The sequence below is a fragment of the Pseudophryne corroboree genome, chromosome 1 (assembly GCF_028390025.1).
Source record: "Pseudophryne corroboree isolate aPseCor3 chromosome 1, aPseCor3.hap2, whole genome shotgun sequence".
In the NCBI taxonomy this organism is placed as follows: Eukaryota; Metazoa; Chordata; class Amphibia; order Anura; family Myobatrachidae; genus Pseudophryne; species Pseudophryne corroboree.
In genome coordinates this window covers 274,640,935-274,663,525 of record NC_086444.1, presented here as the reverse complement: position 1 = coordinate 274,663,525, position 22,591 = coordinate 274,640,935, and the positions used below count along the sequence as shown (strand labels likewise).

Sequence of the window (22,591 nt, the reverse complement as noted above, 5' to 3'; positions counted from 1 at the left end):
AATTTTCATTCCGGGAGTGGACAACTGGGAAGCGGACTTCCTCAGCAGACACGATCTCCATCCAGTGGAGTGGGGTCTCCATCCGGAGGTGTTCAAGGAAATAACAGACCTTTGGTGGTTACCCCAAATAGATATGATGGCCTCTCGTCTCAACAAGTAGCTTTGACGCTATTGTTCCAGGTCGAGGGACCCACAAGCAGTGGCAGTAAACGCCCTGGTGTCTCCGTGGGTGTTCCTTTCGATGCACGTGTTTCCACCACTTCCACTCATTCCGAGACTTCTAAAGCTCGTAAGGAGAACAAGAGTTCAAGCGATCCTCATTGCTCCAGACTGGCCAAGGCGGGCTTGGTACGCGGACCTTCTGAATCTCTTGCAGGAAGAGCCAAGGCCTCTTACTCTTCGAGAGGACCTGGCTACGTTTGACGGCATGGAAGTTGAGCTCTTGATACTTGCCCGGAAGGGCATTCCGAAGAAGGTCATTCCTATCCTGATACAGGCAAGGAAAGGGGTAACGTCTAAGCATTACCATCGTATTTGGAAGAAATATGTCTCTTGGTGTGAGTCCAAGAAATTTCCTACGGTGGAGTTTTTCCTCCTCTTCCTGCAAGCAGGTGTGGATATGGGCTTGAGGTTGGGATTCATAAAGGTCCAAATTTCGGCCCTATCCATTTTCCTTCAGAAACAGTTGGCTGCCCTCCCTGAGATTCAGACTTTTTTGAAGGGAGTTCTGCACATCCAACCTCCCTTTGTACCGCCTACAGCGCCCTGGGATCTTAATGTGGTGTTGCAGTTCCTCCAGTCGGACTGGTTCGAACCTCTACAGAAGGTGGAGGTCAAGTTTCTCACGTGGAAGGCTGTCACTTTGTTGGCCTTAGCTTCTGCTAGATGTGTGTTGGAGTTTGGGGCTTTGTCATGTAAAAGCCCATATTTGATCTTCCATGAAGATAGCGCTGAGCTTCGGACACGTCATCAGTTTCTTCCGAAGGTTGTGTCGGCATTTCATATCAACCAACCTATTGTGGTGCCAATTGCGACTGACTCCTCAATTTCATCAAAGTCCTTAGATGTGGTAAGGGCTCTAAAAATCTATGTGAGGAGGACTGCTCGTCACAGAAAATCAGACTCTGTTTGTCCTGTATGATCCCAAGAAATTTGGGTGTCCTGCTTCTAAGCAGACGATCTCTCGCTGGATCAGGTTCACTATCCATGCATGCGTATTCTACGGAGGGATTGCCGTGTCCTATGTCTGTTTAGGCCCACTCTACTCGTAAGGTGGGTTCTTCCTGGGCGGCTGCCCGGGGTGTCTCGGCGTTACAACTTTGCCAAGCAGCAATTTGGTCTGGGTCGAACACGTTTGCAAAGTTCTACAAGTTCGATACTTTGGCCTCTTAGGACCTGAAGTTTGGTCTATCAGTTCTGCTGCAGTAGTAGCTCTCCCTTCTGTTCTGTAGCTTAGGTACATCCCCATGGTACTAATGTGGACCCCAGCATCCTCTAGGACGTAACAGAAAATAGGATTTTGGTTACCTACCGGTAAATCCTTTTCTCGTAGTCTGTAGAGGATGCTGGGCACCTGCCCAGCACTTTGTTTTCCTGCTATCTTTATTTGGTTCAGTTCAACTTCGTTTTAGTTGAGTACTGCATTGTTACTTGGTAAGTAATGTTTCAGCGGTTGCTGAGTTTCAAGCTAGTTAGCTTGATGTGCCTTGTACAGTATGTGTGAGCTGGTATGAATCTCCCCACTATCTGTGTAAAATCCTTCTCTCGAAGATGTCCGTCTCCTCGGGCACAGTTTCTAGACTGAGTCTGGTAGGAGGGGCATAGAGGGAGGAGCCAGCCCACACCCTCAAACTCTTAAAGTGCCAATGGCTCCTGGTGGACCCGTCTATACCCCATGGTACTAATGTATCCTTACATCATCATCCTTTACGGACTACGAGAAAAGGATTTACCGGTAGGTAACCAAAATCCTATTTTCCTTTATGTAGCACTTTTCCCCCAGTGGGACTCAAAGGGGGTAATTAAATTAGCCCGATAGTTTTTCATCCATTTCAATTAGCCCTCATTTTTTGCTCCTGAAAAAGTATCTATTTTTGTGCGGCACCACATAGAATCTGTGATAAGTTTGCAGACCTATGTTTTTTCACTGCCGGTTATCCAAAAAGGGGCTATATTTCAGGGGATTTTGTTACGGAGCCTGCTGAGGTTCCAAAATTAAAATCCCTGATAATAGTTGCCAACTGCTGTACTTAGTTAATTGTATAGCCCCGGGGGATCAATTATTCTGCGGTAAATTACAACAGCTAATTGAATTCCCCCCAAAGTACTTTTACATGTGCATTTTAACAAAACACATCATACAAAATAAATATTAATAGTTTACAGAAGAGAGAGCTATTCATTTGGGTTGGATTTTGTTTATTAGAAACTAAGGGGCATTATTGAAATGCACGAGTAAAAAGTAAGGTAAGTCTTGAGTCTGTGTTTGAAGGTTTCTAGAGGGGAGACCGCTCACATTGTGCGAGGAAGCCAGTTACAAAGAGTTGAGGCTGTAATGCTAACAGCTGTACCCCCAGATGAAGTATTGAAGTGGGGCCTGGCTGTAAGGGATCAGAAGCTGCTTCAGGTACCTGCTTATGGAGGCCTTTGAAAGTCAGTAAGCCAATCTTGCAATAGATTTGCCATCTTAAAATTAGTCAGTGAAGGGAGTTGAGAATGGGTATTATGTGGCAGGAATGGGGCTGGTTAGTCTACAACCCGGCAGCTGCATTTTGTATCAGTTGCAAGTTGTGCAATTCTTTTGTTGGGTGAGCCAGGTAGAGGTGAGCCCAAGCGTGCTGTACCAAAGTATGTCAGGATCTGCTGAAATATCTTTCCGATTTGGTCAGTTACGGAGTAAGCATTTATGAAACCATTGCTTATTTTGCAGGTCATTTTAGGTGCACAAATAGAGTTGAAACTTCCACCACCTCAGAAGTGCCTGAGCAATACTTTCCCCAGTCTTCATTAGCTCATTTTCACGCTTCATCTTGCTAATATAATGCATAATGTGCAGTAGGTTTTCACGTGAAATAAAGGCAGCCTCAGTGTCCCTTTATTATTGAAATATAAATGAGGGATGTGTGCAATATATCAGGAGAAAATGAAAATGTATAAATTAGGGAAGCGTTAAGTCATGCTTCATGGTGACGTCTTTACATGTGCAAGATATTCACCTTGAGTTCCACCTTAAAAACCGCAGTAATCATTCACATTGAATATATAGATGGGTTGGGGATGCATCTTGCTGTTTAGAATCCAGACAGGGGTCGGGAAAGCATGCTACCCCTAACCATAACCCTCCTACTGCAGCCTCAACCTAATCTTCCCCCACCGCAGCCTAACCCTAACCCTCCCCAGTGCTGTCTAAACCTAACGCCCGCTTCCCACAGTCTAAACCTGACCCCCTGCCACCCGCAGCCTTACTCTAATCCTCCCTGGGGGGGCCTAAACCTAACCCCCCCCCCCTTCCTGCGTGCCTAACCCTCCCCCTGCAGCCTAAACCCAACGTCCTACACCCGACTATGGGATTCTGACTGGATTCCATATAGATGCACCATACTCTTACCCAGTGTTGCAAACCTGTAAATGAATATCCTCTAGTACATAAAAAAATATATGGGGCTTATGTAATAGCCTGTGAGCTGCAGACTATGCGGGAATTCCGGTGAGTGTAACCATATTTTTTAAGCGTCAGTCATTTGCCTTGTAAATGATTACCACTTTAAAGATACTGGTATAAATGCTGGAATTCCTGCACAGCCTGCAGCTCGCAGGCTATTACATAAGCCGCATAACCTGCAAGATCTCCAAGTCTAATTAAGCAATATATAGCCTACACTGCAAACTATTAGACCATAAAGTAGACATATAATTGACAGCAAGACTCAGAAAATAGGTTTGCTATGAATGCAAAATGAAGGATGAACCTTCCCAACTATGTAGATTTGTATACTTGTACTACAAGGAAACTCACACCTATATTTCTTGCACAGATCCTGGTCACAACGCCAGAAGATACCATCGCAGTGGTCACGACCGTGGACGGTAAGTTCAGTAGTCACATCTTATTGACCTTCTGCATATCATTCCATACATACCATATCTACACACCATACCTTGGCTGCCTGGTGATGCCTTGATTACCTGATTATTACATACCCTTTTACAGTGTCCCTATTAACATGTCAAACCTATGCACAGGTTCTCAATCTCCCACAACTCCCTGCATGTAGCTATTAGAAATGTTTTTTTACTATTTGTTTATTTTTAAATGCTGTTAATGCCGCTACAAATGCGTATAAACATATTAGTCTGTCATTATCGGCCCTTTACACTATAACGCGATAGAACATCACTATACAACATTTTTTATTTCATAATCCCTATATTAGAACAGCTCAGGAGCATTCGTACAGTCACCCTCCCTTTCCCTCTCCCTCTCTCCCTCCTTGGAAATAGCCTCTGAATGGCCATCGCACGCTATTATTTGTTGCACACAAATTCATTCTCTCTCAGATACACTGACCCCAGCAAGGAGTCCACAGATGATGAAGATGACAAAGACTTCGATAGGACCTTCAGTAACACTGAATGGAGGAGTGGAAGCCCCAGACGGTGGAGTTCAAGTCCACTTAAATCAATCGAGTCTTCCAAAAGCCGGGCTACTAAGGGCATTCCCAGTGACTTGTCGGTAGGCTACATTCATTCAGGAATTATTATTGCCCCATGATTGTACTGTTATTGTAAAACTCCTATAAAGTGCACCTAGATTTCTGCGAAAGCGCCTAGATTTATGGAGTAAAAGAGCAGGGTTTGTGGAAGAGCTAAAGTGTGATCTGGGTTTGTGGGGAGTTCTCCCATGCAAGGTACACAGAAGGTGTAGTAATATGTGTATTTTGCAAGTCAGTTTTGTTCTTGTCCTATACCTTTAATGGGATATATTTAAATCATTCCAGATACATTTCTTGGCAGACTTCACCGACTGACAAATGATGCTTTGAACACACAAAACTGCCTCATGTAATAAAGACAGTTACTGCCAAGATTAAGTCTAACCATAAATGAGACTAAACTCAGTCTTTTGGAGACAATCTCAAACATTTTATTTAATAACCAGTTACCAGCCGGTCAAAATGACGAAACAACATAACAGTAATGTCATCGCCGGTGTCTGTGTGCACCCATACAGGAGCAACACTTGAATTGCTTCGTTGGGCGCCATCTAGTGGTCGTCAGTGGCGCAGAACACTTGAATTCAACCCATAGAGGTAAGGAGCAGCGTTAGCCTTTTATTAAATAGGATAGGGCTTGTGATATCTCTGAGAGCAGACAGTCAGGAGCCTACCTAAATAAAGTAGAAACAGCATTTTTGCATGATTTGCAGTTTACCAAAGGCTGAAGGCAGGTGGTATCACGAGATCTCCTAAGCACAGCTAAGCAGCACAGAATAATGCAGTCCCCATTATTGGCAATAGGGATGCATCTGGAGCAATTTGCTAAGCGTATTTTTTTCAGAGCTTGGCCCCGTTAACTACCAACATCTTTGGATACAGGGCCTGGTTTATATGTGATTGCAACTTAGATGGTGTAGCAACTGAACAATTATCGGTAGACTGCGCATGCGTTACGGCTGCAGTGCACACGCGTCAAGGTACCTTTGCGATGCCGCGTGCAGTGAGGAATCAGTCACAGGAAGAAGCCGTTTGGTGTTGGTAACAGGGACATAAAACATGGCGCCAGCTTCACTGCGACCATTTTGCGTGGCCGCGGAGTCACTCCGAGTGGATGTTACTTGCATCTGCATCGTGGGTGAGACGGAGTACACAGTTGCTGAGCATATTGTGATGGCTTCGGTGGGCGTCTCTGATTACTGGTGGGCGGCTGCTACACTTGTGTTGTCTTGCAGTTCCGTCACTATAAAAGGTGACTGCTGCGTTGGCATTGTGTCCGTATCTGAATCAGACCCACTGTTAGCTGCACTGCGCCAATGTAGGCGTTTTCATCATAGAGGGATCTTCAGTCCCTCTCTGTAAGCTTCCATGCTCATCCCTGAATGGTTATTGTAAAAAGATAGTGCGCATTCCCAGCCGTATGACCATGCAGGACTAGTGTCAGGTCCCAGGTCCATAAAGTGATATCTTCCTGGGGAGCAGCTGCTATAAAAGCCATTGTCTAGGAAAGAGTTGTTGTTTTTTATAGATAGTGATACTATTTGGGGCCCTCATTACCATCAGTGATAACTAGGCCCCTAGGTGTTACACTTTGATAGGCAGTGAGCTGCACATCAAGGATCTGATTCTGAATGGCACATAAATCCAGTTGCATTCATATCTAGTGAGTTTAGCAAACTGTGCATGCATTGCGGGCTGGAAATGCATAGTTGCAAATTTACGAGCTATTCAGAGTTGGAAGCTTCTCTGTAATTTATCTGCATCCGCTGAATGGGTGTTTCTGAGTGGCAACTGGGTAGCAATGTGAATGTATGCAGAGAAAAGAACCGTTTCTTCGTTGTGTCGTTGGCATGTTGCCAGAGTTGCTGGCTATTCCGAGTCATGCACATGCAAAGAGGACCCCAATTTCAGACTGATCTCCTGCACCCAGTAGGTGTAAGGGCTGAGGATAATGGCCGAGGACGGAAGATTGAGTTGGCATGGTTCCATGGCACATATGGCTCATAATACAGGCTCATAGTGACAATAGCATTCTGTTCACTTTAGTTACCCGGAGTTGGGTTCGCTTTATGTATAGATGTGTCCTCATACATCTTTGCCTCACTACACCACGCAGCAGGAGATTACTGGTGTAGTGCGTTGACAGGTCCTGTGCAACTTTGCTAGCATCAGGCGCCTTTTTTTAGCTGAAAATGCATCTTATTCGCATCACTGTGAATAAGACGCACAAGCAGACTCTGCTGCTGAAAATTCTATATGGCATGCTTATATTTTCTGTGCGTCTGCAGCTGTATCTACATATGAAATGGTACTGTACCATTTCGTATGCAGATACAGCCACAATCGCAAACACAATATAGGCATGCCAAATATTTTAATCAGAAAAAGCTGCTTGTGTATCCTATTTGCATTGTTATGTGAATGATGCATTCTAACGGAAAACTCTCACAAAAAGATGTTTGCCACAGCATGGCGTGACAAGAAGGGCTGTTAATGAGGCTAGATTTAGGTGGACACGTGTACAATCCAGAATTTGGCCCCAAGTGTGAGCACCACTGAGGTCTGTTGTCATATGATTGCATCTACAGTCTGAAGGTTGTTTAATTACACCCAGAATGTGATTGTATAGTCATATACTCAGGGGAATATGAGTACACTTATGCTCTACATTTACTTTGTAATGCATATAAATTCTGTGTACAGTAATGCATTCAAATGTTTAGCATTATTCTAATAATCCTTTTTCTCTTACGTCCTAGAGGATGCTGGGGACTCCAAAAGGACCATGGGGTATAGACGGGATCCGCAGGAGCTTGGGCACACTATAAAGACTTAAACTGGGTGTGAACTGGCTCCTCCCTCTATGACCCTCCTCCAGACCTCAGTTAGACTTTGTGCCCAGGAGTGACTGGACACACACTAGGGGAGCTCTACAGAGTTTCTCTGGAAAGACTTTTGTTAGGTTTTTTATTTTCAGGGAGACCTGCTGGCTACATGCTCCCTGCATCGTGGGGGTGAGGGGAGAGAAGCAGACCTACTTCTTCTTAGTTAAGGGCTCTGCTTCTTAGGCTACTGGACACCATTAGCTCCAGAGGGTTCGATCACTTGGTTCGCCTAGCTGCTTGTTCCCGGAGCCGCGCCGTCACCCCCCTCACAGAAGCCAGAAGAAAGAAGCCGGGTGAGTATGAGAAGTACAGAAGACTTCAATGACGGCAGAAGACTTCAGTAACGGAAGGTACAGCACAGTGGTAGCGCTGCGCTCCATGCTCCCAAACACTTCACCAACGGCACTCACAGGGTGCAGGGCACTGGGGGGGAGCGCCCTGGGCAGCAGTTACTGAGGTTTTTTGGTGTAAAAGAAGGCTATACGGTGTCCGATCGCCGTATAGAACACCCCCGCCACTTTGCCGTTTCAAATTTTAGCGGGCTACAGCGCACTGGGAAGGGGGCGGGGCTTAGCCGCACATTGCTCACCAGCGCCATTTTCTCCTATTCTTACAGCGCTGCAGAGACGCTGCTCGGACCTCCGAGCTCCCGCAAGTACTTGGGGAGGGAAAACGGGGGGCACTTAAATTTAATGCTTTTCAAGTTATATGGTCGGCGCCGAGCATATTACTAACTTCTGTTAGTATATGGGCAGGGCCGGTGCTAGGGTGTTCGGCGCCCCCCTGCAAACTATAAATTTGCGCCCTCCCATATTCCTTTGGCACGCGCCGGGAAAAGGGGTGTGGTCTCACAAATAAGGGGCATGGCCACACAATAGTATCCCCATTTAAAATTACGCCACAATGTAGCACAATCTTATTAATATTATACGTAATGCCCCACCCGTAGTAGTAGCGTCCTTATATGTAATGCACCCCAGTAATAGTAGCATCCTTATACATAATGCCCCCCAGTAGTAGTAGTGTCCTTATACATAATGCCCCCCCAGTAGTAGTAGCATCCTTATACATAATGCCCCCCAGTAGTAGTAGCATCCTTATACATAATGCCCCCCAGTAGTAGTAGTGTCCTTATACATAAAGCCCCCCCCAGTAGTAGTAGCATCCTTACACATAATCCCCCCCAGTAGTAGTAGTAGTAGCATCCTTATACATAATGCCCCCCCCCCGTAGTAGTAGCGTCCTTATACATAATGTACCCCCAGTAGTAGTAGCATCCTTATACATAATGCCCACCAGTAGTAGTAGCGTCCTTATACGTAGTGCACCCCCAGTAGTAGACGCGTCCTTATACGTAATACCCCCCAGTAGTAGTAGCGTCCTTATACGTAGTGCACCCCCAGTAGTAGAAGCATCCTTATACGTAATTCCCCCCTAGAAGTAGTAGCGTCCTTATACGTAATGCCCCCCAGTAGTAGTAGCGTCCTTATACGTAGTGCACCCCCAGTAGTAGAAGCATCCTTATACGTAATTCCCCCCTAGAAGTAGTAGCGTCCTTATACGTAATGCCCCCCAGTAGTAGTAGCGTCCTTATACGTAGTGCACCCCCAGTAGTAGTAGCGTCCTTATACGTAATGCCCTCCCAGTAGTAGTAGCGTTCTTATACGTAATGCGCCCCCAGTAGTGGTACCGTCCTTATACATAATGCTCTGCGCACTAGTAGCATCCTTATACGTAATGCCCTCCCTCCAGTAGTAGCATTGTTATACGTAATGCCCTCCCAGTAATAGTAGCGTCCTTATACATAATGCCCCCAAGTAGTAGTATCGTCCTTATACGTAATGCCCCCCCAGTAGTAGTAGCGTCCTTATACGTAGTGCACCCCAGTAGTAGTATCGTCCTTATACGTAATGCCCCCCCCCCAGTAGTAGTAGCGTCCTTATACGTAGTGCACCCCAGTAGTAGTAACGTCCTTATACGTAATGCCCCCAGCCCCAGTAGTAGTAGCGTCCTTACACGTAATGGCCCACCCAGTAGTAGCGTTGCTGCACGTAATGCCCCCCTGTAGTAATAGCGTCCTTATACGTAATGCCCCCCCCAGTAGTAGTATCGTCCTTATACGTAATGCCCCCACCCCCAGTAGTAGTATCGTCCTTATACGTAATGCCCCCAGTAGTAGTAGCGTCCTTATACGTAGTGCACCCCAGTAGTAGTATCGTCCTTATACGTAATGCCCCCCAGTAGTAGTAGCGTCCTTATACGTAGTGCACCCCAGTAGTAGTATCGTCCTTATACGTAATGCTCCCAGCCCCAGTAGTAGTAGCGTCCTTACACGTAATGGCCCACCAAGTAGTAGCGTTGCCACACGTAATGCCCCCCCTGTAGTAATAGCGTCCTTATACGTAATGCCCCCCCCCAAGTAGTAGCGTTCTTACATGTAATGCCCCCCCAGTAGTAGTAGCGTCCTTATACGTAATGCCCCCCCCCAGTAGCAGTAGCGTCCTTATACGTAATGACTCCCCCAGTAGTAGTAGCGTTCTTACATGTAATGCCCCCCCCCCCAGTAGTAGCGTCGTTATACGTTATGCCCCCCCAGTAGTAGCGTCCATAAAGCGCGCGCACAGACATACCTCACACACACACACACAATTCACACATATATACACACACATACACACCCACCATATACACACACACACACTTCTCTCTCACCCTCCACTTACCTAAGCCAGTCTCCCTCTGTACATGAGCAGCCTGGTCCGTGTAGCCACGCCCCTTCCGTCCCGTGTAGCTCCGCCCCCTTCTGTCCCGTACTCGGCGCTGTCACACAGCACAGGTGAGGGGAGGGAGGAGGCTTTTCATGCTGCAGGTGCCCGCTGCCAGTGCCTGTCATACAGTGACAGACACAGCACTGGCAGCTGCACCAGCAGCAGGGGGGACAGGACGGCGCAGCAGGGAAGGAATGCAGAGCAGGGGGAGCGCCTATCCGTCCCAGCGCCTCCCTGCACTGCATCCCTTCGCTGAGCGGGTAGCGCCGGGCCTGTATATGGGCGCTGGGGTGTGAGCTGGCATACTCTCTCTGTGTTCTCCCTAAGGGCTTCTCTGTGGGTCTGTCCCCGGGCTTGTGGACTGTGTGAGTGTGTCGGCAGGAGGTGTCGACATGTCTGAGCCTGGGTGTTCCTCCACGGAGGAAGTTATGGGGGCTGCAGAGAAAGATTTAAGTATGTGTTTGTCGGCACAGCCGACTGCTGATTGGATGACTATGCTGAGTATACTGAATACGAATGTGGCTTTATTGTCAAAGAGGCTAGATAAATCTGATTCTCTGACACAAACATGGAGACAGTCGGACGAGGACGCATTGTCTCAGGTACAGACAGTCTCAGGGTCACAGAAGCGTGCTTTTAACCAGATGGCAGATACAGGTACCGACACGGACTCAGACTCCGATGTCGATTTGAATGACGCTCCTTTGCATCCACGGGTTGTCAAGAGTATTCAGTACATGATTATAGCCATTAAATATGTTTTACGTATATCTGAGGAACCTGCCGTTCCTGACACAAGGGTTTGTTTATTTAAAGGTAAAAGACCTGAGGTCAAATTTCCTCCCTCTCATGAAATGAATGAGCTTTGTGAAAAGGCTTGGGAGAACCTGAAAAACGGTGGCAGATTACCAAGCGAATTTTGATGGCATATCCTTTCACCTCTGACAATAGGGACAAATGGGAGTCGTCTCCAAATGTGGATAAAGCTCTCTCGCGATTGTCCAAGAAAGTGGCGCTTCCGTCTCCTGACACGGCTGCTCTCAAGGATCCGGCGGATCGCAAGCTGGAGACGACATTGAAGTCCATTTTCGTCAATACTGGTGCATTGCTCAGACCTGCTGTGGCGTCGGTATGGGTGAGTAGTGCTATTGCAAAGTGGGCTGAAAATTTGGCTTCTGATATGGATGCTCTTGATAAAGATAATATTCTTTTGACTCTTGGTTATATCAAGGACGCTGCAGATTACCTAAAGGATGTGGCGAGGGATGTTGGCCTCTTGGGATCGAGAGCCAATGCCATGGCGATTTCGGCTAGGAGGGCGCTGTGGATTCACCAATGGAATGCTGATGCCGACTCTAAGAAGAATATGGAAGCTCTCCCTTTTAAAGGTAGTGTCTTGTTCGGTGACGGCCTGGCTGACCTGGTGTCGACCGCTACGGCGGGTAAGTCATCTTTTCTTCCACATGTTCCCACACAACAGAAAAAGGCACCCCATCAGCAGATGCAGTCCTTTCGGCCTAATAAGTACAAAAGAGGTAAGGGCTCGTCCTTCCTCGCTTCAAAGGCTTCACGACCAACCGGTTCTGATTCAGTCAGACAACATCACCGCAGTGGCCCACTGGTTTGAACCACTTAAAACGGTGGAGTTGAAATATCTCACGTGGAAGGTGGTCATGCTATTAGCCTTGGCTTCGGCTAGGCGTGTGTCAGAGTTGGCGGCTTTGTCACATAAAAGCCCCTATCTGGTTTTCCATGTGGATAGAGCAGAATTGCGGACCCGTCCACAATTTCTGCCGAAAGTGGTTTCATCTTTTCATATAAACCAACCTATTGTGGTGCCTGTGGCTACTACTGACTTCTGAGTTGCTTGATGTGGTCAGGGCTTTGAAGGTTTATGTAGCCAGAACGGCTAGGGTCAGGAAAACAGAGTCGTTGTTTATCCTGTATGCATCCAACAAGCTTGGTGCTCCTGCTTCAAAGCAAACTATCGCTCGCTGGATCTGTAACACGATTCAGCAGGCTCATTCTGCGGCTGGATTGCCGCTGCCAAAATCAGTTAAGGCCCATTCCACTAGGAAGGTGGGCTCTTCTTGGGCGGCTGCCCGAGGGGTCTCGGCATTACAACTTTGCCGAGCGGCTACTTGGTCAGGTTCAAACACTTTTGCAAAGTTCTACAAGTTTGATACCCTGGCTGAGGAGGACGTCTTGTTTGCTCAATCGGTGCTGCAGTGTCATCCACACTCTCCCGCCCGTTTGGGAGTTTTGGTATAATCCCCATGGTCCTTACGGAGTCCCCAGCATCCACTAGGACGTTAGAGAAAATAAGATTTTACTTACCGGTAAATCTATTTCTCGTAGTCCGTAGTGGATGCTGGGCGCCCGTCCCAAGTGCGGACTTCTTCTGCAATGCTTGTATATAGTTATTGCTTCAATAAGGGTTATGTTATGGTTGCATCAGGGTTTGACCTGATGCTTTGTCGTTTGTCATACTGTTAACTGGTTGTTTTCACATGTTATACGGTGTGATTGGTGTGGCTGGTATGAATCTTGCCCTGGATTACCAAAATCTTTTCCTTGTACTGTCAGCTCTTCTGGGCACAGTTTCTCTAACTGAGGTCTGGTGGAGGGGCATAGAGGGAGGAGCCAGTGCACACCAGAACCTAAATTCTTTCTTAAAGTGCCCATGTCTCCTGCGGAGCCCGTCTATCCCCATGGTCCTTACGGAGTCCCCAGCATCCACTACGGACTACGAGAAATAGATTTACCGGTAATAAAAATCTTATTTTTATGCAGGCAGGCGTAGATGCGGGCCTGAAATTGGGTTCCATAAAAGTGCAGATTTCGGCTTTATCTATTTTCTTTCAGAAAGAATTGGCCGTCCTGCCGGAGGTTCAGACCTTTGTGAAGGGTGTGTTGCATATACAACCTCCATTTGGGCTGCCAGCGGCGCCGTGGGATATTGAAATGGTCTTGCAGTTCCTTATGTCTCCTTGGTTTGAACCTTTGCGTAAGGTTGAGTTAAGGTTTCTCACTTGGAAAATGGTCATGCTTTTGGCTCTGGCGTCGGCCAGGCGAGTGTCTGAATTGGCGGCCTTATCTCACAAGAGCCCTTATTTGATATTCTATTCGGATAGAGCGGAATTGAGGACCCGTCCACAATTTCTGCTGAAGGTGGTTTCTTCTTTTCACATCAACCAACCTATTGTGGTGCCTGTGGCTACGGATGCTGTGGCGGTTCCAAGGTCTCTCGATGTTGCAAGGGCCTTGAATATTTACGTCGCCATAACGGCGCTTACCAGGAAAACAGAGGCTTTGTTTGTCCTGTATGCTTCCAACAAGATTGGAAATCCTGCTTCTAAGCAGACTATTGCTCGCTGGATTTGTAATACGATTCAGCAAGCTCATTCTTCGGCTGGGCTACCGTTGCCGAAGTAAGTAAAGGCCCATTCTACCAGGAAAGTGGGCTCATCTTGGGCGGCTGCCCGAGGGGTCTCGGCACTTCAGCTTTGCCGAGCAGCTACGTGGTCGGGTTCAAACACTTTTGCTAAGTTTTACAAGTTTGATACCCTGGCTGTGGAGGACCTTATGTTTGCTCGATCGGAGCTGCAGAGTTGTCCGCACTCTCCCGCAAGTTCTGGAGCTTTGGTATAGACCCCATGGTCCTTTTGGAGTCCCCAGCATCCTCTAGGACGTAAGAGAAAATAGGATTTTAATACCTACCGGTAAATACTTTTCTCCTAGTCCGTAGAGGATGCTGGGCGCCCATCCCAGTGCGGACTGTTTCTTGCAGTTGTATTATTACTGGTTGTACTTGTTTACACACGTCTGTGTATTGGTTTTCTTCAGCTTGTTGCTGTTGTTAGTTCATACGGTTATCTGGTTTCATTCTATTCCAGTTGTACGGTATGTTGTGGTGTGGGCTGGTATGTTTCTCGCCTTAGTTTAAACAAAAATCCTTTCCTCGAAATGTCCGTCTCTCCTGGGCACAGTTCCTATAACTGAGGTCTGGAGGAGGGGCATAGAGGGAGGAGCCAGTTCACACCCAGTTTGTCTTTATAGTGTGCCCAAGCTCCTGCGGATCCCGTCTATACCCCATGGTCTTTTTGGAGTCCCCAGCATCCCATACGGACTAGGTGAAAAGGATTTACCGGTAGGTATTAAAATTCTATTTTTTCTCCGGCAGGGTCCACAGGTTATCCACAGGATAACAATGGGATATGATGGAGTGACAGCGGATTTGCACCAATTGGTTAAAGCTTTCCGGGCTCCCAGCATGCAACGGGCCCGTCCATATATGCCCACCCCCTGGCTCAGGCAAATCAGTTTTTTGTTTGGTGCGGCAGGAGCAGGACCATGGTCAGAGGGCTGCTACTTTTTAGCAGCCCTAAGCTTTCTTATTTTATGTTTATAGTCTTACTAATTTTTGAGTGATCTTTTTAAACAGCGTCTTATATGCTACCTTAGAAAGAGTCGCTCCAACAACTTTCCGCTGGGTCGCAACATCGCTTACCCACGAGCACAGTGGTGTTTCGGCGGGCATCTGTGTCGGATATACTAGCAGGTCCAGCAGACGTTACCAGGCTGTGGCCGAAGCACGGGGAGAAGGTAAGGCATTGATTCCGCTTAGTAGATGCAATACGGACACAGCCGCACTGTTTTGGGAGGAGACTACCAAACAGTAGCTGACGCCGCTGCCACCCCGGGTGCACCAGCGCTAGGCCTTAGGGAACAGAGGCTCCAGAAATAGTATGAGGCTGCGATGCTTAGGGTTGATGTCAGCAGTGGGGAGTCAGATGCTCTCCTGGTCGCCCCTCCCCCCGGTTTATGACCAGTTTCCGCCGAGTCTCCCGCCATGAACTGTTTCCTCGCTTCCGTCCCAGATGCTACCACGAGGGGACCCAGTCGCAGCATAGGCAGCTGTGTGACCGGTGCATCTGTGTTCACTGAGCGCTACCACGAGGGGACCCGGTCGCAGCATAGGTGGCTGTTTGACCTGTGCGTCTGTGTTCACTGAGCGTCTGTATTCACTAGGTTCATGGAGTGGTAGTGTACACTAGTAGGGTCTGGATCCACTCAGCGTTCGCTAACATATGATCGATCTTGAAAGCTGGGTGAGTCTTCCTGTATCCCACTCTACTGAGTACTTGTAATACAGCACTAAATCCCTATCTTCTTTTTGAGTACGAATAGTTAGATAGGTCCCTATTGCATATGAGTCTGTATACCATTGCTGTTGTTTCTTTCGCATTGCGTCTGAATACGTTAGATCTGTTTAAAACATGATTCAGTAAATGTGTTCTCCTACATACTGTTATGAACCACAGGTAGTGGTTCATTCCTATTTTATGTTTATAAGTAATCTTGCAGGCCAGGATTTCCCGTTGCTCTGGTTTAAGAAGATTCTTGTTTGCTGCCAGTGGTGAGTCTGTGTGATTGCAGCTTGTTCCCATGTGTTCAGCCTCACCTGTCTGTTGATTGCACCTCTCAGTTGTGCAGCAGGGCAGCTGCACGACATAATTAATTAAGACTCTCTGTTATATGCTGGCTAAGTGCAATTCACAGACGCTGGTGATATTTCCAGATTTCCAGGTTTCCTGGGTTCCAGAGTTCTTGAGTTCTGAGCTAGTCCCTGCCAGTTCCTGAGCTCCTGTCTAGCAGTGTCTGTCTAGCTGCTTTGAGTGTCGGTTCCTGTGTCGATTCCAGTGTCTGATCCTATGTCCTGCCGTGAAGCGTTCCTGTCCAGGAGTCCTGTGGCTTTGTCTGTGCCTGGTCGAATATCTGGCTTCTTGGTGTCCACCGGTCTGTCGTTTGGGATTCTGCCTGTCCTCCAGTTCTGAGAATCTGTGTCGGCTACATTGGGGGTTCCTGTCCGTTTGCCAGTATTTGTACCAGTTCCGTGAGTAGCGGCTTTGCCGCGTCCGTCGGCTCAGGCCGCAGTATTCTTTGGTTATAATTTGTTTCTGGTGTTTTGCAGAGGGTTCTGCTTGTGCTGTCACCGCCGGTACACAACGGTATTGTGTCGGCGAGTGGACAGCATTTCCTTTGTTGTTCTTTTCCTTTGGCGGCGTGTTGATTGCACCTCTCAGTTGTGCAGCAGGGCAGCTGCACGACATAATTAATTAAGACTCTCTGTTATATGCTGGCTAAGTGCAATTCACAGACGCTGGTGATATTTCCAGATTTCCAGGTTTCCTGGGTTCCAGAGTTCTTGAGTTCTGAGCTAGTCCCTGCCAGTTCCTGAGCTCCTGTCTAGCAGTGTCTGTCTAGCTGCTTTGAGTGTCGGTTCCTGTGTCGATTCCAGTGTCTGATCCTATGTCCTGCCGTGAAGCGTTCCTGTCCAGGAGTCCTGTGGCTTTGTCTGTGCCTGGTCGAATATCTGGCTTCTTGGTGTCCACCGGTCTGTCGTTTGGGATTCTGCCTGTCCTCCAGTTCTGAGAATCTGTGTCGGCTACATTGGGGGTTCCTGTCCGTTTGCCAGTATTTGTACCAGTTCCGTGAGTAGCGGCTTTGCCGCGTCCGTCGGCTCAGGCCGCAGTATTCTTTGGTTATAATTTGTTTCTGGTGTTTTGCAGAGGGTTCTGCTTGTGCTGTCACCGCCGGTACACAACGGTATTGTGTCGGCGAGTGGACAGCATTTCCTTTGTTGTTCTTTTCCTTTGGCGGCGTGCCGCACATATATATTTAGGTTTAGGGTTGTTAGTAGCCCCTAGCCTTCTGTTTGTTTTAGCTAGAGGTCCCCTTGTTATTATCCTGTCTCGGTTCACGCCTTGTCTCAATCTAAGACCTGGGGGCATCGGAGTTGGGCAGACCTAATCCGCCCTTCAAACACGGCTGCCGTAAGCCCAAGAAACCATAGTCACTCAGGCGTGAACGGACCACACGGGTGAAACAACGGAGGTAGGGTGCTAGGGGCTATTTCCACACCACACCTTATTTCAGCATCACGTTCTGGTGCTCAGGACTCACTACGCAACATCTCCCTTGTTCTGAGCATCAGGAACCTAACAATCAGCTGACGGAAATCATGGAAGAGGCTTGGGTTACACCCAATATGATGCTTAGAATTCCTAAGAAATGGAATTCCAATTATCCTCTTCCAGCTGGGAATTGTTTAAAAAGGGAGGTGACTCCTTAAGTAGATACGCAAGTGATTCGAATAGTGCAAAAATCTACATTATCTTTGCTTTCAACATGTCTAGGGCAGTCATGAGGCCAAGCCTTGTCTTCGGCTTGAATGGCAAAGGCAGTGGTTGCCTGGGCTGATGCTTTGGAAGGAGATTTTTCAGTAGAGTAAAAATCTCATATAGCTCATACAAAAAACAGACTGCAATGTTCCTGGAGAAGCAGCATTGGGTATGGGCATTTTTTCCTCCAGGACATCAGCCCCAACTATACCTGCTCACATAGCAGTTTAGCTGGGTACGTGGAAGCTGATTCAGAATCAGTCTGATGGTGTGGGCCTTGGGGGAGCCGACTTCTTCAGGTCGCAGGTCTGTCACGATATCTCTAGGTTATGCTTTCACCTTCAAGACAGCCCATCTCGGGTAGAGGCGAAGGACAAGGCTTTGCAAGAAGCAGTTCAGAAATTGCTTCAGTCAGGAATAGTCATTCCAGTTCCTCCTGCAAACGAGGACAAGGTTTTACTCCAACATGGTTTTAGTTTGGAGGCCAAATGAGTCATTTCGGCCCATGCTCAGTCTTAAAATGCTGAACAAATACATTTGGAACCTCGGTTGCACTTGGAATCGTTACGTTCCTTATGTTTGGCATGGAGCCAGGGGATTATATGGTATCCCTGGATATACAGGATGCTTACCTACATGTTCCTATACCACTGTCCATCAGTGTTATCTAAGGATTGCTATCCTCCAACAGCATTTTCCGTTCTAGGCCTTACCTTTTAGGTTAACCACAGTCTCCAGAGTATTTACCAAAAATATGGGGGTGATAACACCTGATCTCCGCCAGTTTTCCCATACCTAGACAATCTTTTAATCCTGGACACAGTCACAGGGATTGCTTTTACGTCATCTGCAACAGACAATAACGTGTTTGCAGAGGCACGAGTGACTCATTAATTGGGCAAAATCGTCTCCAGTTCCATCACACCGGATGACTCACTTGGGGGCTGTATTGGATCAGGTCTGCAGAGTAATTTTTACCTCGCAGCAAGATATCCAGGGTTCATTCTAGGATTCAGGACTTGCTACACAGTCAAACGGTATCCATTCACGCAGCAATGCGGGTGATGGGTTTGATGGTATCTACATTGAGAGGGTGGAGTATGCACAATTCCACTCGATGTCTCTGCAGCGTCTGATTCTTACCAAATAGAATCTACAGTCACACCACACTGGATATGCCCAAATCTCATCGGATCATGGAAACTAAGCAGTGTTGGCCTAGTTGGTACTTGGAGGGACCACCTGGGAATACAAGGTGCTGTAGGTATTACTGGATTGCATCAGATAATAAAAACGGACTATGGTACTTACGATAAAAGTAAGAAGGTCGTTAGCCAGGTGGCTACAGACATCCCAGCTGGACAAAAGGAAATCCTTTTGATATCAGTTTGGGAAAATTCTGACACTGGGGATCAGTGTCAGGAAGGTTGTGTTCCCAAAGAAGAAAGTTGTCTGCCGGTAAAGGTTGGAACCTCAGGCCATATACAGGGCACCGATATAGACACGGGACAGTCTTCGGGGAATACCAGTCCAGTTCTGCTCGGACAATGTGATGGCAGTAGCGTACCTCAACATCAGGCAGGAACTCGCAGCCGAAAAGTGATGAAGAAGTCACATACTAAAGTGGGCAGAACTTCATCATCCAACCTTGTCCGCTGTTTTCATTCCGGGAATCCTAAACGGGGAAGCAAACTTTTTCAAGTCGACACACCATTCAGGGAAGCCAATGGGCTCTACACCCAGAGATCTTTCGGACTCTAGTAAACAAGAGGTGCTTGCCAGAGATATATCTCATGGCGTTTTGTCTGAACAACAAAGTGCTCACATACGGGTCAAGAACAAAGGATCCCAGAGCGATCTTTGTGGATGCTTTATTTGTGAGATGGAACTTTCATCTGGCTTAGGTGTTTCTCCAATCACCCTATTACCCAGGGTGGTGAGAAAGTTAAAACAAGAAAACCTGAGAGAATGGCAGTGGATGCTCTCCTTCTGCTCCCTCAACGTCCAGACCTACTAACGTAAGGTCCTGTTTATCACAGACATCTGGATCGACTGTCTTTGACAGCATGGCCTTTGAAACCTCTATCCTGAAGTCAAGAGGATATTTTCAACAGGTAATTCAGACAGTGTTCAGAGCAAGGAAACCTTCCTTAACTCGCATTTATCACCAAATATGGCAAGCCTATATTCATTGGTACAGTGAAAGAAAATTGGACACTAAATCTTTCAGAATTTCCAGGGTCTTGGCATTCCTTCAGGCAGGAATGGATAAAGGTGTGAAGGTGGCTTCCTTGAAAGAGCAAGGGTCGGCATTGACTGTAAGGGTCCAAAAGTAAATGACCAACTTACAGGATGTGCGTACTTTTTTCCAGGGTATGCTGCACATTCAACCTTTGGTTGTTCCTCCTACAGTTCCGTGGGACTTATGTTAGTCCTGAAAGCCCTTCAAGTTGCCCATTTGAACCACTTATTAAAATGGATCATAAATGGTTGACAGATAAAGTATTTTTCTACTGACTATGGCGTCAGCTAGAAGAATATCAGACTTGGGGGCATTGTCATGTTGTTCCCCATTTTCTGATTTTTTTTATCCAGATACATCAGTTCTCAGAGCTAGATCTGGGTACCTTCCCAAGGTGATGATTAAGTTCCACCTTAACGAAGGAATTGTTTTCCCGGCTTTTCATGTTCCGGGCATTTCTGCAGGAGATGCATCGCTGGACGTGATCCGTGCATTAGGGATCTACGTGTATTGTACCAGTGCCATCAGAAAAGCAGATTCTCTCTTCATTCACTATGGATTTCACAAGAGAGGATGGACTGCTGGTAAGCAGATGCTGGCAAGATAGCTTCAGATGACGATTTCAGAAGCATATTCTCTAGCTAATCTCCCTATTCCGGCTAATGTCTCTGTTCACTCTGCTCGTAAGGTTGGTCCTTTTTGGGCAGCACAATGTGGTGCTTAAGCAGAACAGGTATGTATGGCAGCCATATGGTCTTCCGTTTACGCTTTCATTAGACGTTATGCCTTGGATACCTTTGCCTCTTACAATGCTAAATTCAGGCGAAGGATTCTCCTGTGCTTCAGGAGCGTACCCACCACTAAACTGCTTTGGGAAATCCCATTGTTATCCTGTGGATAACCTGTGGACCCTGACGGAGAAATATACGTTATGGTAAGAACTTACCGTTGATAACGGTATTAAGTCCACAGATTCCACAGGGATCCCACCCTGACGCACCTGATTTGAGGATTCTTTTACTCACTAACCTCTTCCTTCTTGTACGGAAGGGTGTGCATGTGTGTTCTTCTTGCCTGATTAGGGTTCTACATGATGCTTCTGCCTTGAGCTTTGGAATACAACTGATTTGCCTGAGCCAGGGGGCGGGGATATAAGGACGGGCCCGTTGCATGCTGGGAGGCCGTAAAGCTTTGACCGATTGGTGCAAATCCGCTGTTGCTCCATCATATCCCATTGTTATCCTGTGGAACCTGTGGACTTAGGAGAAATACCGTTCTTACAATAACGTACATTTCTAAAGCATGCACAAATGGGAGTGAGCCAGTATGACTGTGAAATCATATTTTAAAAGGATGCCCATTTTTAAATTAGGCAGCAAAATCATCAGCCTTGTGTAAAATAGGAGCCTTTCAGGGAGCAGCTGTGATACCAATTACGGGTTCTGAGGGAAATGTGATTGCTAAGCTGTGTTTTTTGTTCTGTAGTGTTCTCCTGAGCAAGTGCAGAGCAGGAGGATCACAGAGAACCTTGCAACTGAAAGGGCAATTCTGGAGGAGACTGTCGCCAAACTCCGAAGAGTAAGTAATGGAAGTAGTTTACTACCTGTTCGTAATGATACATGAGACCTACAAACTGTAAATATGTTCCTAAAGGAATATGAGACACTGAGGGCCTTTGCACGTTTGGTTCTATGAGAAATGTATGCACATGTGGGCCACGATAGTGACGTTTTTGGGGCGCAGAAGTTTACATAGCCCAAAGGGTGAAGTTATGTGGATTAGGGCTTTTCTTGTTACTGTATGTACTGATTGGACCCAAGGGCAGTAAGGTGTATATATAATTATAATGGTATGCCTACTTTTGCACTGAAGTGCTGGACAGTATTCTGAGGTAAATGGATGAAAAGGGCACATTTACAGGGGTGTTGCCTGTTCTGTGGGACATTGAACAGCCTTTTCATCGGCATCAGCTTTCCAGTATCTAGGGTGTCAGAGGTCAGGTTCTCTTATAGGGGATACATTGTGCACCTCATTTACTGCAGATGTTTCTCCATTGAAGATAATGACAGTATGCAGTATACCTGTGTGTTGTGGATCAGTATTATATATAAAAACACATTGGATGCATTTCATTAGCAACACCACATATGCCACTTATTTTAATTGATGGAAACTGAAGGTATCTTACTAGTTATGTATTTCTTTGTAAGATGCATCATTTTGTATTTCTCTGACGTCCTAGTGGATGCTGGGAACTTCGTAAGGACCATGGGGAATAGACGGGCTCCGCAGGAGACTGTGCACTCTAAAAGAAAGATTAGGTACTATCTGGTGTGCACTGGCTCCTCCCTCTATGCCCCTCCTCCAGACCTCAGTTAGATTTCTGTGCCCGGCCGAGCTGGATGCACACTAGGGGCTCTCCTGAGCTCCTAGAAAGAAAGTATATTTTAGGTTTTTTATTTTACAGTGAGACCTGCTGGCAACAGGCTCACTGCAACGAGGGACTAAGGGGAGAAGAAGCGAACCTACCTGCTTGCAGCTAGCTTGGGCTTCTTAGGCTACTGGACACCATTAGCTCCAGAGGGATCGACCGCAGGACCCGTCCTTGGTGTTCGTTCCCGGAGCCGCGCCGCCGTCCCCCTTACAGAGCCAGAAGCTAAAAGAGGTCCGGAAAAATCGGCGGCAGAAGACTTCAGTCTTCACCAAGGTAGCGCACAGCACTGCAGCTGTGCGCCATTGCTCCTCTTGTACACCTCACACTCCGGTCACTGATGGGTGCAGGGCGCTGGGGGGGGGGGGG

The 22,591-nt window shown here is 47.1% G+C and overlaps 1 protein-coding gene across 1 annotated transcript in view; it reads left to right on the top strand.

Annotated features, from left to right (window-relative positions):
• LOC135064304 (trichohyalin-like) overlaps positions 1-22,591 on the top strand; it is a 242,588-nt gene that overhangs the window by 84,480 nt on the left and 135,517 nt on the right. The window contains exons 8-10 of the mRNA XM_063964273.1: positions 4,035-4,086; positions 4,558-4,732; positions 21,277-21,369. Coding sequence (XP_063820343.1) covers positions 4,035-4,086; positions 4,558-4,732; positions 21,277-21,369 — 320 coding nt within the window. The remainder of the gene's footprint in view (positions 1-4,034; positions 4,087-4,557; positions 4,733-21,276; positions 21,370-22,591) is intronic.